This window comes from Oncorhynchus mykiss, chromosome 1 (assembly GCF_013265735.2).
Source record: "Oncorhynchus mykiss isolate Arlee chromosome 1, USDA_OmykA_1.1, whole genome shotgun sequence".
Classification (NCBI taxonomy): Eukaryota; Metazoa; Chordata; class Actinopteri; order Salmoniformes; family Salmonidae; genus Oncorhynchus; species Oncorhynchus mykiss.
The window spans coordinates 69,881,351-69,896,302 of NC_048565.1; the positions used below are offsets into that span (position 1 = coordinate 69,881,351).

Consider the following 14,952-nt stretch of genomic DNA (forward strand, 5'->3'; position numbering starts at 1 on the left):
GGTCAGGGCCTGGTGAGAGGCAGGGCGGGGACACGGGACACTCTGGGGGTGACGCAGGGCCAGACTGCGGTGACCTATGTGCCAAACCCAGCAGGCCCAGGCAGCAAGTCTCAAACCACCAACCGGGCCACACTGGAGGGACCCTGGCCCTCTGCCGGGCCCCACACCGCACCCTTGGCCCCGGGACACAAGCACAGGATGCCTGTGGTCCGCCTGCGGAGTTCCGCCACATTTGTGTTGGATTATTTGGACAGGCTGAGACTGGGCGGAGGCTCCAGCAGAGGTTTGGCCTGTACCCCGGACGGTCCTGGTTTTACCCCGTTACGCGTGGACTAGAGAAACCAGCCACTACCACCACCAGTCTTATGGCCGTGTTCTATTTGGGATATGAGGATATTTCTTAAAAAGGATGGAGGGGTATTTTTGAAAGTGTAGAATATTGAGTGGATGTGTATTTCAGTTGTATGTCTGGGTGGATATGTTTTTTTTTGTTCATTCATTTCCTCAGCAATTATGAAACCACAGGCCTGATGTGTATCTAATGCGTTTGCTGTGGCTGCACATTTCAGAAATACATGTCTTTCCTTTTGGGGCTGACACACAATCCAAATACGAGGTTTATTTGTCCCAACACCTGCAAACAACCCCCTTGAAGCAGTAGTAGTTGAGCTATCATTCACAAAAACATGTTTACTGTCCAGCATACTGTCTCTGACGCATACTTTTTTTTTACTAACACAAGGAAAACGGATTTGCCCTCTCATCAATAGGAAATAGAACATGCAGTTTATTAGCCTGATTCCTAAATTGAAGCATTTCTGTCTCCGTTCTATGTAAGTGGATGTTAATTGGATAGGTTAATGAGTGTAAATGACTGTGTGTTTGTGCGGCAGGCGTGCGGACTGTGTTTCATTAAGGGAATCGGGCTGAGACGACAGAACTCCCAACAGCACCTTTTCAAATATTTGTCTCCACCCCCCCCCCCGCCCTCCCCCCACAGATATTGATGAGTGTCAGGAGGTGTCTAGCTGTGTGGAGGGAGTGTGTTTGAACACACATGGCTCCTACATGTGTTTCTGTACACACCCGATGGTGTTGGACTCTGACAACAAGAGCTGTGTGATCGCCCCTGAAGTGGCAGGTAAGAACCCTTATGAAGGATGCTAAAATAAGCATGGTTTAAGGTTAGCATGCTCTTATATTGTCTCTGTTTTCGTAAACCCGTTTTTAAAAAGGTCTTTCTCGTGGAGATCGTATAACTTGTCACATCGTATTGTGTGTTTCATAGTGAGGTAACGATTGTGATTGAGATGTACTGTGTCTGTTGCAGAGCAACATGGTGAGCAGACTGGCTACCAGGGTGTTTGCTGGCAGACGGTAACAGACAATCTGACAGACACTCTGACAGACACTCTGACCTGCACCAAGCCCCTTGCCAACAGAAAGACCACATACACAGAGTGTTGCTGTCTGTTTGGAGAGGCCTGGGGCATGGACTGTACCCTCTGCCCCCTCAAGAACACAGGTACTACAAACCACACCAGCATTCATGTCCATCTATCAACGCTACTGTTATAATGACTTTATCCATGACCTATTATCCTTTGTGAACAGAGCTAACTTTTAGGTAAATGCTTCTTCATCCAGTCTCGTGTGAGGTATATTATAGAACCCCATACAGCTGGTCTCAGACTGATTATGGTGGTCAGTGCTTGAACCAGACGTGGTCTTTCCTGTGGTGGACCAAGCCCTTTCAGACCTCATACCCAGGACTAGTGACACCTCATTAGGCTTGGCCTCTGCCAGCTGCCTTCTAATGCTCCTGTCCCCTGGAGGCTCCGAGATCTAGCCTGCCCTGGGGCCAATCCTCTACCACTCCCCTTTTCCACTCCCCTGTGTCTAGGCAGGGAGGGCTGGTTGCTAATGCGTGTCCCCACCACGCTGCCAGGGTGGAGGGCTGGTTGCTAATGCGTGTCCCCACCACGCTGCCAGGGTGGAGGGCTGGTTTCTAATGCGTGTCCCCACCACGCTGCCAGGGTGGAGGGCTGGTTGCTAATGCGTGTCCCCACCACGCTGCCAGGGTGGAGGGCTGGTTGCTAATGCGTGTCCCCACCACACTGCCAGGGTGGAGGGCTGGTTGCTAATGCGTGTCCCCACCACACTGCCAGGGTGGAGGGCTGGTTGCTAATGCGTGTCCCCACCACACTGCCAGGGTGGAGGGCTGGTTGCTAATGCGTGTCCCCACCACGCTGCCAGGGTGGAGGGCTGGTTGCTAATGCGTGTCCCCACCACGCTGCCAGGGTGGAGGGCTGGTTGTTAATGCGTGTCCCCACCACGCTGCCAGGGTGGAGGGCTGGTTGTTAATGCGTGTCCCCACCACGCTGCCAGGGTGGAGGGCTGGTTGCTAATGCGTGTCCCCACCACGCTGCCAGGGTGGAGGGCTGGTTGCTAATGCGTGTCCCCACCACGCTGCCAGGGTGGAGGGCTGGTTGCTAATGCGTGTCTCCACCACGCTGCCAGGGTGGAGGGCTGGTCGCTAATGCGTGTCCCCACCACACTGCCAGGGTGGAGGGCTGGTTGCTAATGCGTGTCCCCACCACGCTGCCAGGGTGGAGGGCTGGTTGCTAATGCGTGTCCCCACCACGCTGACAGGGTGGAGGGCTGGTTGTTAATGCGTGTCCCCACCACGCTGCCAGGGTGGAGGGCTGGTTGCTAATGCGTGTCCCCACCACTCTGCCAGGGTGGAGGGCTGGTTGCTAATGCGTGTCCCCACCACGCTGCCAGGGTGGAGGGCTGGTTGTTAATGCGTGTCCCCACCACGCTGCCCGGGTGGAGGGCTGGTTGCTAATGCGTGTCCCCACCACTCTGCCAGGGTGGAGGGCTGGTTGCTAATGCGTGTCCCCACCACGCTGCCAGGGTGGAGGGCTGGTTGCTAATGCGTGTCCCCACCACGCTGCCAGGGTGGAGGGCTGGTTGCTAATGCGTGTCCCCACCACGCTGCCAGGGTGGAGGGCTGCGATGTGTATTATGGGGACGTGGGGACTGGGACGTGGGGACCTCCCTCTGAATAAACAACACTGCTATTCCAGCCCACTGGAAGATGGAACTGGTAGAGTTGGGGCTTTTTAAATGTGAGTTTTGAGTGATTTCCAAGCAGTTTGTCTTGGAATTCGTATCTTCATGTGAGAATGATGTTGAACCGACAGTTTAGTAGGTGCCGTTGATAAGTCACAAGAGCTAGGTTTGAACATTGTAGCTGTGCGACATATTTCTACAGCTGTTCTTTCTGCCGCTTGCACGCTTTACAAAAGCTGTTTTTTTTAATCTCATTCAGAAACATTGACAGAATCCAGAATTATACATTTTGAAGTCTGGGTCACTTTTAGGTTTTCAAAGATTTGCGAGTGTTTCTTCTCGTCCAACATCCGATCTCCCACTCGGATCTTTACTGAATAACTCAGATGCAGGTGTGTGAGGTGTGTGAAGTGTGTGAGCTCACCGCTGCTCTCCATAGAGAGACCAGAACAGAACACACGCTCGTTTGTTCTCATCAGGTCCACCCAGATCTCTCTGCGGTCCCTCTCTGATGCGTCTCCTGTGTAGACGTTCTTGTGGGAGAGAGCGGAGGCAGGCAGGTGCGTGGGATTAGCAGGGGACTGTAGGGGATGGCTGGCCGGGGTGTGCAGATGAAAGACTCTGGGTTAGGTTCCCACAGTACAGTAATCAGGAAGGAGGGAGATCAGAGCAGGTGCTGTGCTGTGTGTTGAAAGACACATTCAGTAGGGAAGTCAGCCGCTAGCCACAAACCAGAGTATTCACTTTAGTCAAATATCCCTCTGTCTTCTAAGCCAAGTGATGATGGCAATGTAATTACTTGGAAGAACCATTGAAGTGTTGACATTTTGGATGTCCTGCAGTTCTTAGAATGACAGAAAAGAGTTGTATTTATCAAACGTATTAGCTATTTGTCATGTATTCTCTCTTTGGGTTGGAATAGAAGTGCCGGCTGCAGATATCCTTGTCTGGCTCCTCATGTCTACTGTGGTCAGAAGACTACTCAGCCTCTCTCTTCTCCTATCTCTCTTTGTTTCAGATGTCTCGATCTCTTTCCATCTCTTTTTCTCTTTTTCTTTCTCTCTCTTAGAGGATATGTATGTCTCTCTCGTTTCCATCAGATGGTCATGTCTCAGTCTCTCTCTCCATTATCTCACAGAGGACTATGCCTCCATGTGTAACGTGGCAATGAGTGGAGGACATGGGCATCCGTATGGTCGCGATGCCCTCGTGGCCGGCCCTGTCCAGGAGTACGAGGTCAGCCTGGACTACGAGCCTCACCCCGACCAGCCTGGTGCCCTGCCCCTGTACGAGGACGAGGAGAGTGAGTGAACCAGTCCCCATCACACTGTAAAACACACTGATGAAGCTCAAACAGGCAGAGAAAATAAGGAGCTGATGGAGAGGTTGGGATAAGCTGCCTATTCTCTCAATGATAGCTCGTCGCTGCCATCATGTGTCCATATGAATTACTACATGTCCTGACCACAATCATTTTTCTGTAGGTAGGCAGAAATAGTAGTCATGTTAGTCTGTATTTTCAGTGTAACCAAGGTCTTCCAAGATCATAAATACATTATTATTAATGATCAATTATTGTATCTAATCAAGCAAGTTAAATCTCAATGTTTTACTTAAAATGAAGACATTTCTGTCAGACTAATGTGAGTATACATTCGTAAGTAATTTCACTGCATTCACATCTTACATAGGTCAAAATCAAATCAAATGTTATTTGTCACATGTGCCGAATACAACCTTACAGTGAAATGCTTACTTACAAGCCCTTAACCAACAATGCAGTTTTAAGAAAAATAAGTGTTAAGTAAAAAATAGATAAGTAAAAAAAATTGAAGTAACAAATATTTTAAAAGCAGCAATAAAATAACAATAGCGAGGCTATATACATGGGGTACCGGTACCGCTTGCCGTGCGTTAGCAGAGAGAACAGTCTGTGGCTAGGGTTTCTGGAGTCTTTGACCATTTTTAGGGCCTCCCTCTGACACCGCCTGGTATAGAGGTCCTGGATGGCAGGAAGCTTGACCCCAGTGATGTGCTGGGCCGTATGCATTACCCTCTGTAGTGCCTAGCGGTCGGAGGCCGAACAGTTCTACCGGTGCAGCTGTAGGATCTGAGGACCCATGCCAAATCTTTTTAGTCTCCTGAGGGGGAAAAGGCTTTGTAGTGCCCTCTTCACGGCTGTCTTGGTGTGTTTGGACATAATAGTTTGTTGGTGATGTGGACACCAAGGAACTTGAAGCTCTCAACCTGCTCCACTACAGCCCCGTCGATGAGAATGGGGGCGTGCTCAGTCCTCCTTTTCCTGTATTCCACAATCATCTCCTTTGTCTTGATCACGTTGATGGAGAGATTGTTGTCCTGGCACCACACGGCCAGGTCTCTGACCTCCTCCCTATAGGCTGTCTCGTTGTTGTCGGTGATCAGGCCTACCACTGTTGTCATCGGCAAACTTAATGATGGTGTTGGAGTCATTATCATTCATTATAAAACGGGTAGTTTCGCTCCTGGATGCTGATTGCTTGAAAGCCGTAGTATATAATATACCAAAACGACTTGTTTTCTGTTCTATTTACGTTGGTAACCTGTTTATAATGGCAATACGGTACTTCAGGGGTGTGTGGTATATGGCTTAAGAGCTGCCCATAGCCGTGGTATATTGGCCATATACACTACCCCCTCGGGCCTTTTTGCTTACTTATATCCTCATCTGACTTGGGTGAATAAAACACCTCTTTCTTACCCCCTGTCCCACTTCCTCCAACCTGCAGACCTGTCCGATGCGTTTGAGGGCCTGAGAGCGGAAGAGTGTGGCATTCTGAACGGCTGTGAGAACGGGCGCTGCGTGCGGGTACAGGAGGGCTACACCTGCGACTGCTTCGACGGATACACCCTGGACATGTCCCGCATGGCGTGTGTGGGTAAGTGACAGGTGGAGGACACACACACTAAATGGACCAGAAGAGAAGTAGTCAATCTCTCCTCAGCCCTCAACCAGGAAAGGCTATCATGCATGTTGTTGATGTTAGGTCTGCATGTGCAGGGCGTGCTGTTCTGTTTTGAGATAGCTACACCTGACCATATTACCGGACAGTCATCAAGATGGGACAAGACCAGAGCCTGAACAACTGCTGTCGAGCAGTGCATAATCATTTAAAAAAAATATATATATATATAACAGAGGAACATACCTCTCCCCATCTTCACAACAACTTGACCATAATAACTGACCATCCAATGTTGATCCTACGAGTTCAGCTTCCTCAACTTCCACAATAGGCACACCCTTTATGTTCAACTCCAGTTCAGCGTTAGGTCTTAGAGAATGTTTTGAACAAAATGCAATGCTTTTGGTATTATATGTAATGAAGATCAGTGTATTGTTAGTTGGTATTAGAAGGGGTGATTAAGTCATTGTAAAGAGTCTCAGTGAGCTCACGGGCTGTGGGTGCTGACATGAAGATTGCGGAATCAATGATCATCAGCAAACGTAGTCATTCTAGCTTCTTGTAAGACAAGTGGCTAGTCATTTGTAAAAAAAAATAGAGAAGAGTAATGGCCCAAAGCAACTGCCCTGAAGGACACCTCACTGTACATATCTGATGTTAGAGTATCTTCCATTGAAGAACACTCTCTGGGTTCTATAGGATAAGTAACTCTCCAACCATGTGATGTAAATCCCATAGAAATGGATGATCAATAAGGCTGCACTGAAATCTAACAATACATCCCCAACTATCATCTTCTTATTCATTTATTTTAACCAATCGTTAGGTTGTACTGCACTAACTCAGATGACTAAGTGCCCTTCCCTATATGCATGCTGGAAGTATAGCAGCGGGAAGATGTTGGGGGTGCTGAGGAGTATTATTTTGTCCTGTCACAGAGGAGTAATAAAGCCCTAGTTCACACAGGAGTAATATAATGAGTGATTTTTTATATATTTTTTCAATTTATCAGGGGGTGCTACTACCGCGACTATGGCTGGAAGCCAGTTGTTCGTTTAATTTTTTTGCCCTAGCACTACACAGCTGATTCAAATAACCAACTCATCATCAAGCTCAGACCATGAGAAACAAGATTATCTGGTCTGATGAAACCAAGATTGAACTCTTTGGCCTGAATGCCAAGTTTCACATTTGACGGAAACCTGGCACCATCCCTACAGTGAAGCATGGTGGTGGTAGCATCATGCTGTGCGGATGTTTTTCAGTGGCAGGGACTGGGAGACTGGGAGACTAGTCAGGATCGAGGGAAAGATGAACGGACCAATGTACAGAGAGAGATCCTTGATGAAAACCTGCTCCAGAGCGCTCAGGACCTCAGACTGGGGCGAAGGTTCACCTTCCAACGACCTAAGCATACAGCCAAGACAATGCAGGAGTGGCTTCGGGACAAGTCTCTGAATGTCCTTGAGTGGCCCAGCCAGAGCCTGGACTTGAACCCGATCGAACATCTCTGGAGAAACCTGAAAATAGCTGTGCACTGACTCTCCTCATCCAACCTGACAGAGCTTGAGAGTGTCTGCAGAGAAGAATGGGAGAAACTCCCCAAATACCCGGAATACAAGCCAAGTGGAATTAGTTATATATCTACTTTATCGCTTGAGAACATTGAGATTGAGTCAGATAGTGGAAGTTCAGAGATTGAATCTGACAAAAGTGGACAGGAAGAACTTGCGTTGACGGGTGTGGGGAAGGCTGTCTATCCTTTTGAATTTTGATATTGAGTGGTTGCCTGATAAAGTCATGCTAGGATACGAATTTTCCATTAAGTGTTTGTTCCAAACCTGCTACGATGTTTCAGGTGCCAAGGTTATGGTAATGTAGCAGCATTGTAGGATGAAGGCCAAGGTGTGAGAAGTGTGCATGGGACAAAGGAGTGTGTAGTTTTGGAGGCAAATTAGTGTTTCAATTGTGGATGGAGCACATGTTGCTGGGGATCAGAAATGTCCTGTGCGAGTGAGACAGGTTGAGGTGGCCAGTGTTCGAGCAGTGAAGAGTGTCATATGCTGAGGCAGTGAGGAAAGTGCAGGATGGTGGGCAAAGGGTGAAGGATCACGAGAGGATACCAGTAAGTAGTTGGCCAGGACTGAGACACCCAAACATTTTGTGTTTTAGCAAGGTTGGTTTCTTGGCGTTCATTGCTATGGTAATTAACTATGCATCGCAGATGGAAAGGAAGTAGCAGAAGCTAATAGTAGTAGTAGCAGCAGAAAAATTAGTGGGAGTGAAAGATTTTACAGCAGAAGAGATACAGGAGGTGTGGAAGGAAGGAGTCCCGTCCGACTAGGCCGGTGGCCAGGAGTAGGAACGGTTAGGGCAACGGTGGGATAAGGGGGGTGTTTGGGGTTTTGTAGCTGCAGGGTTATGGGTGGTGCAGTTTTTATCTTTTTCCTTTTATTTTTTGTTTTGTCACAATCAGTGGTGTAAAGTACTTAAGTAAAAATACTTGTAAGTACTACTTAAGTAGTTTTTATCTGTACTTTACTTTACCATGTATTTTTTTGACAACTTTTGCTTTTCCTCCACTACATTCCTAAAGAAAATAATGTACTTTTTACTCCTTACATTTTCCCTGACATACAAAAGTACTTGTTACATTTAGAATGCTCAATCAGGACAGAATTAGGGCACCTATCAATATAACACTTTGTCATCCCTACTGCCTCTGATCTGGCGGACTCACAAAACACAACTACTGTGTTTGTAAATTATGTCTGAGTGTTGAGTGTGTCCCTTTCTATCCGTAATTAAAAATAATACGAATATAGTTCCATTTTCATTTATATTCCATACGAATATAGTTCCTAGTTTGCTTAATATAAGGAATTTGATGTTTAGCATTTACTTTTACTTTTACTTTGTACTTTTATGACAATTAAGTACTTGTTCTACCACTGTACTTATGTACATTTAAAACCAGATACTTTTAGACTTGTAGTCAAGTAGTATTTTACTGGGTAACTCACTTTTACTTGAGCCATTTTCTGTTAAGGTATCTTTACTTTTACATTTTCTGTTAAGGTATCTTTACTTTTACTCAATTATGACAAGTGAGGACTTTTCCCCCCACTGGTCTCCATGTGGAATGCAAAGTGACAAAGGCGGCAATATGGAAAAAGCGTCTAGTATGCCAGAAATTCACATAAAGTAGAAGTAGAACATCAGCTGCGAATAACTATTTATTTTTATACATTTCATCAGTTATCTTACTAAGAAGTCGGGCAGAGGTAATGTAGCTAAATTAGCTAGCTATCTAATTATTAAACTACATTTGTTTATCTAAACCAAAATCTAGCTAGCTAGCTTTCATAATACGCTGGCTAGACATTCCAAATAAAATCTATGATTAGCCAGCTGTTATCTGCCAATGTGATTTGAAAGGTAGATTTAGCACCAAGGTAGAATCTGTTTTATATTGAATATTCTGTGGGTATTTGGTTCTCTCATCAATAGCTATTGAACCAAGCATGACTATTAAGATGGAATATTCTGAATCAGATTTGGATGGAGAAAAATCCACACTTTTTATTATTATTATCATTAATTTATTTAATGATAGGATTTTGGATGGGTCCATTAAATCTTCAATAGCTCTTACACAAAGGGTTTTATTTTATTTGTTTATTTCACCTTTATTTAACCAGGTAGGCTAGTTGAGAACAAGTTCTCATTTGCGACTGCGACCTGGCCAAGATAAAGCATAGCAATTCGACACATACAACAACACAGAGTTACACATGGAATAAACAAAACATAGTCAATAATACAGTAGAACAAAAGAAAACAAAAAGTCTATATACAGTGAGTGCAAATGAGGTAAGATAAGGGAGTTAAGGCAATAAATTGGCCATGGTGGCAAAGTAATTACAATATAGCAATTAAACACTGGAATGGTAGATGTGCAGAAGATGAATGTGCAAGTAGAGATACTGGGGTGCAAAGGAGCAAGATAAATAAATAAATACAGTATGGGGATGAGGTAGTTAGATAGGTTGGGTGTTTACAGATGGGCTATGTACAGGTGCAGTGATCTGTGAGCTGCTCTGACAGCTGGTGCTTAAAGCTAGTGAGGGAGATAAGAGTCTCCAGCTTCAGAGATTTTTGCAGTTCGTTCCAGTCAGCAGATAACTGACGACCAAAGGAGGAATTGGCTTTGAGTTTGAGTTTATTTTATTTTTACAGGGACAGTGTACATTAATCAACGTTTCAGTAAAAGTGCCGGTTTTAGCCAGCTGGCTAATTTTCAACCGCAGTCCCTGGGCAGGTTATTAAAAACAATTACAATATAGACAATCATTGAGCAGTGAGCACACGCAGAGCAACATAGGACAAACAAGACAGAGCATACAGACAGGACAACATAGGACAAGCAAGACTTAGGATACAGACAGAGCAACATAGAACAAAAAGCAGTGAGACCAGGGGGTGACCAGTGAGATATACCTGCTGGAGCGCGTGCTACGAGTGGGTGCTGCTATGGTGACCAGTGAGCTGAGATAAGGCGGGGCTTTACCTAGCAGAGACTTGTAGATAACCTGTAGCCAGTGGGTTTGGCGACGAGTATGAAGCGAGGGCCAACCAACGAGAGCGTACAGGTCGCAATGGTGGGTAGTGTATGGGGCTTTGGTGACAAAACGGATGGCACTGTGATAGACTGCATCCAGTTTGTTGAGTAGAGTGTTGGAGGCTATTTTATAGATGACATCACCGAAGTCGAGGATCGGTAGGATGGTCAGTTTTACGAAGGTATGTTTGGCAGCATGAGTGAAGGATGCTTTGTTGCAATATAGGAAGCCAATTCTAGATTGGAGATGCTTAATGTGAGTCTGGAAGGAGAGTTTACAGTCTAACCAGACACCTAGGTATTTGTAGTTGTCCACGTATTCTAAGTCAGAGCTGTCCAGAGTAGTGATGCTGGACAGGCAAGCAGGTGCGGGCAGTGATCAGTTGAATAGCATGCATTTAGTTTTACTTGTGTTTAAGATCAGTTGGAGGCCACGGAAGGAGAGTTGTATGGCATTGAAGCTCATCTGGAGATTAGTTAACACAGTGTCCAAAGAGGGGCCAGAAGTATACAGAATGGTGTCGTCTGCGTAGAGTTGTATCAGAGAATCACCAGCAGCAAGAGCAACATCATTGATGTATTCAGAGAAGAGAGTCGGCCCGAGGATTGAACCCTGTGGCACCTCTGTAGAGACTGCCAGAGGTCCGGACAACAGGCCCTCCGATTTGACACACTGAACTCTATCAGAGAAGTAGTTGGTAAACCAGGTGAGACAATCATTTGAGAAACCAAGGCTGTCGAGTCTGCCAATAAGAATGTAGTGATTGACAGAGTCGAAAGCCTTGGCTAGGTCAATGAATACGGCCGCACAGTAATGTCTCTTATCGATGGCGGTTATGATGTCGTTTAGGACCTTGAGCGTGGCTGAGGTGCACCCATGGCCAGCTCTGAAACCAGATTGCATAGCGGAGAAGGTACGGTGGGATTCGAAATGGTTGGTAATCTGTTTGTTAACTTGGCTTTCGAAGACCTTAGAAAGGTAGGATAGATAGGTCTGTAGCAGTTTGGGTCTAGAAAGTCACCCCCTTTGAAGAGGGGGATGACCGCGGCAGCTTTCCAATCTTTGGGGATCTCAGACGATACAAAAGAGAGGTTGAACAGGCTAATAATAGGGGTTGCAACAATTTCAGCAGATCATTTTAGAAAGAGAGGGTCCAGATTGTCTAGCCCGGCTGATTTGTAGGGGGCCAGATTTTGCAGCTCTTTCAGAACATCAGCTATCTGTATTTGGGTAAAAGAGAAATGGTGGGGGCTTTGACGGGTTGCTGTGGAGGGTGGCGGGCAGTTGACCAGGGTAGGGGTAGCCAGGTGGAAAGCATGGCCAGTCGTAGAGAAATGCTTATTGAAATTCTCAATTATAGTGGATTTATAGGTGTTGACAGTGTTTCCTAGCCTCAGAGCATTGGGCAGCTGCGAGGAGGTGCTCTTATTCTATGTGGACTTTACAGTGTCCCGGAACTTTTTTGTGTTAGTACTACAGGATGCAAATTTCTGTTTGAAAAAGCTAGCCTTAGCTTTCCTAACTGCCTGTGTATACATGTATTTGTTCCTAACTTCCATGAAAAGTTGCATATCACGGGGGCTATTCGATGCTAATGCAGAACGCCACAGGTTGTTTTTGTGCTGGTCAAGGGCAGACAGGTCTGGAGTGAACCAAGGACTATATCTATTCCTAGTTCTAAAGTTTTGGAATGGGGCATGCTAATTTAAGATGGTGAGGAAAGCACTTTTAAAGAATAGCCAGGCATCATCTACTGACGGGATGAGGTCAATGTCATTCCAGGATACCCCGGCCAGGTCGATTTAGAAAGGCCTGCTCGCAAAAGTGTTTTAGGGAGCGTTTGACAGTGATGAGGGGTGGTCGTTTGGTCGCAGACCCATTACGGATGCAGGCATTGAGGCAGTGATCGCTGAGATCTTGATTGAAAACAGCAGAGGTGTATTTGGAGGGCGAGTTAGTTAGGATGACATCTATGAGGGTGCCCGTGTTTACAGATTTGGAGTTTTACCTGGTAGGTTAAAGCAGTGAGTAAAACAAACTTAGGTAGTAGGCTTCTAATGTTAACATGCATGAAACCAGCTAGCCAGGAGTGGTCACCCGGGATTGCGGTTAGCTAGTTGCGAAGATCCAGATGAAAATGTTCAGAGTTTGTTGTAGGAATCCAGGGATATGGAGAGAAATAGGTCCGTTATGCTCTGGTTTGAGTCACATTGTTCGAACTGGCGAGAGCTTTCCGAGCTAAAGGTTAGCTGATGACCCCTAGCAATGGTTTGCTAACTGATAGCTGGTAGGTAGTTAGCTGGCTAGCTTCAGTTGAGGGATTCCAGTAAATTGAAATACTTTAGACAAAAGCAGATCCGCGCCACATTGGGTGAGGCGGGTTGCAGGAGAGTATTTACAAGTTGAGGTTTAAGAAAATATTTTTAAAAGATAAAGGTGTAAAAAGATATATACAAGGGACATGACAGGACAAAGACGTCTGACTGCTACTCCATCTTGGAAGATTTCCAAGGGTACCATGACTATGAAAATGATATATTCTCAAACTGTGAAGGATGGACAAAAATCCACAGCTTTTTGTTGTTGTTTGAAATGTGGTTTATAAAAAAATTAAATAGCTTTCAATCTTCAATAGCTCCTACACTCCTTCTAGGCCTCCCGGGTGGCACAGTGGTTAAGGGCGCTGTACTGCAGCGCCAGCTGTGCCATCAGAGACTCTGGCTCGCCCAGGCTCTGTCGTAACCGGCCGCGACCGGGAGGTCCGTGGGGCGACGCACAATTGGCCTAGCGTCATCCGGGTTAGGGAGGGCTTGGCCGGTAGGGATGTCCTTGTCTCATCGCGCACCAGCGACTCCTGTGGCGGGCCGGGGGCAGTGCGCGCTAACCAAGGTTGCCAGGTGCACGGTGTTTCCTCTGACACATTGTAGCAATGAGACAAGATAGTAGCTACTAAAACAATTGGATACCACAAAATTGGGGAGAAAAATGGGTCAAATTAAAAAAATAAAATGCTATATTCTGAATCGGGGGAAATTGCCCGGAAACTGAAGATCTTGTACAAAGCTGTGTACTACTCCCTTCACAGAACAGTGCAAACTGTTCACATTTTCTGGTCTCAACCTTTTCAGCCATGTAGCCACTGCTCCACGCTGTCTGGTCTTTATTTAAATTATCAGCGAGTCCTTTTAAGCACTCTGGCCTTGGAGGGCGTTCCATCCTGTTTACACAATGTATGTGCTCCCATGGGCGTGGTTACTGACTGGGCCCAGGTGTATTTATATGAAAAGCCATTATTGCATTTAGAAGGCTAAAACCACATTTCTATATTTTCAAAAGTATTCTTATACTTAATAATTTATTGTATACAACATGTAGATGCAAACCTGATAACTAGGAAGTGTACACTTTCAGAGTTAGTTATCTTGTTATACAGTCTTTCTGATCATTTTTATGACATCACAAAATAGACATTAATTTTCCATATTCCATCCCTCATCATCCCCAACATTCGGAGGATGAAATATATTGTGCCGGTGTCCATTGTTTAATGTTAAAGTTCTTGGGCTGGTAAACTCTTCATAAGGCACACAGACATTCCGATCCCCCAAACTAGGCCACAAAGGAAATCACCTGCAGTCTATGATTTACGATGTATGAGGTGTCATAAAACCTCCACATCCATCCCTCTCCCCCTCTGCGGGACAGAGAGCACTGTAGAGCTAAATCCACTGTAACCTGATCCTTTTGGATCCTCACAAGAGAGTCATGACAGTGCGCTTTGTGTAGATTTTTTTTTCCATCCTCCCCCGATTCAGAAGATATCATTTTCATAGTCATGGCACACTTTGTGTAAGAGCTATCGAAGATAATACAATGTTTTAAAAAAAATAAATTTCAAGAAGAAAAAAGCTGATTTTTGCCATCCTCCCCTGATTCTGAATAAATGATTTTCATAGTCATAACACGCTTTTGTGTAAGAGCTATTCAAGATTGAAAGCAAAAAATAACATAACATTTTAGATTTTTGTCCATCCTCCCCCGATCCAAAATATATAATTTCCATAGTCACGGCACGCTTTATTCGGGGGCTATTGAAGATTGTAATCCGAAATCGTGTAATTCATTTTTATTTAAACGTATAGCTAGCTAGTTACCTATAACATTCGGATACAGTACATTTTGGGTATAGCTAGCTAGCTCAACTTGTAATTGTACTAGCAAGCCCCGTTATGGCCGAATCGATCATGTAATTATACTGTACTGAACACTGCCTCGTGAAAAGAGAGCTATATTGCTAGCTAGCTACCGAT

The 14,952-nt window shown here is 45.6% G+C and overlaps 1 protein-coding gene across 5 annotated transcripts in view; it reads left to right on the top strand.

The window, feature by feature from the left end:
* The window catches only part of ltbp1 (latent transforming growth factor beta binding protein 1), a 132,039-nt gene that overhangs the window by 110,350 nt on the left and 6,737 nt on the right, over positions 1-14,952 (top strand). For all 5 annotated transcript variants that reach the window (XM_021610250.2, XM_021610266.2, XM_021610258.2 and 2 more), the window contains 4 exons: positions 1,001-1,141; positions 1,331-1,525; positions 4,214-4,378; positions 5,844-5,993. In XM_021610250.2, coding sequence (XP_021465925.2) covers positions 1,001-1,141; positions 1,331-1,525; positions 4,214-4,378; positions 5,844-5,993 — 651 coding nt within the window. The remainder of the gene's footprint in view (positions 1-1,000; positions 1,142-1,330; positions 1,526-4,213; positions 4,379-5,843; positions 5,994-14,952) is intronic.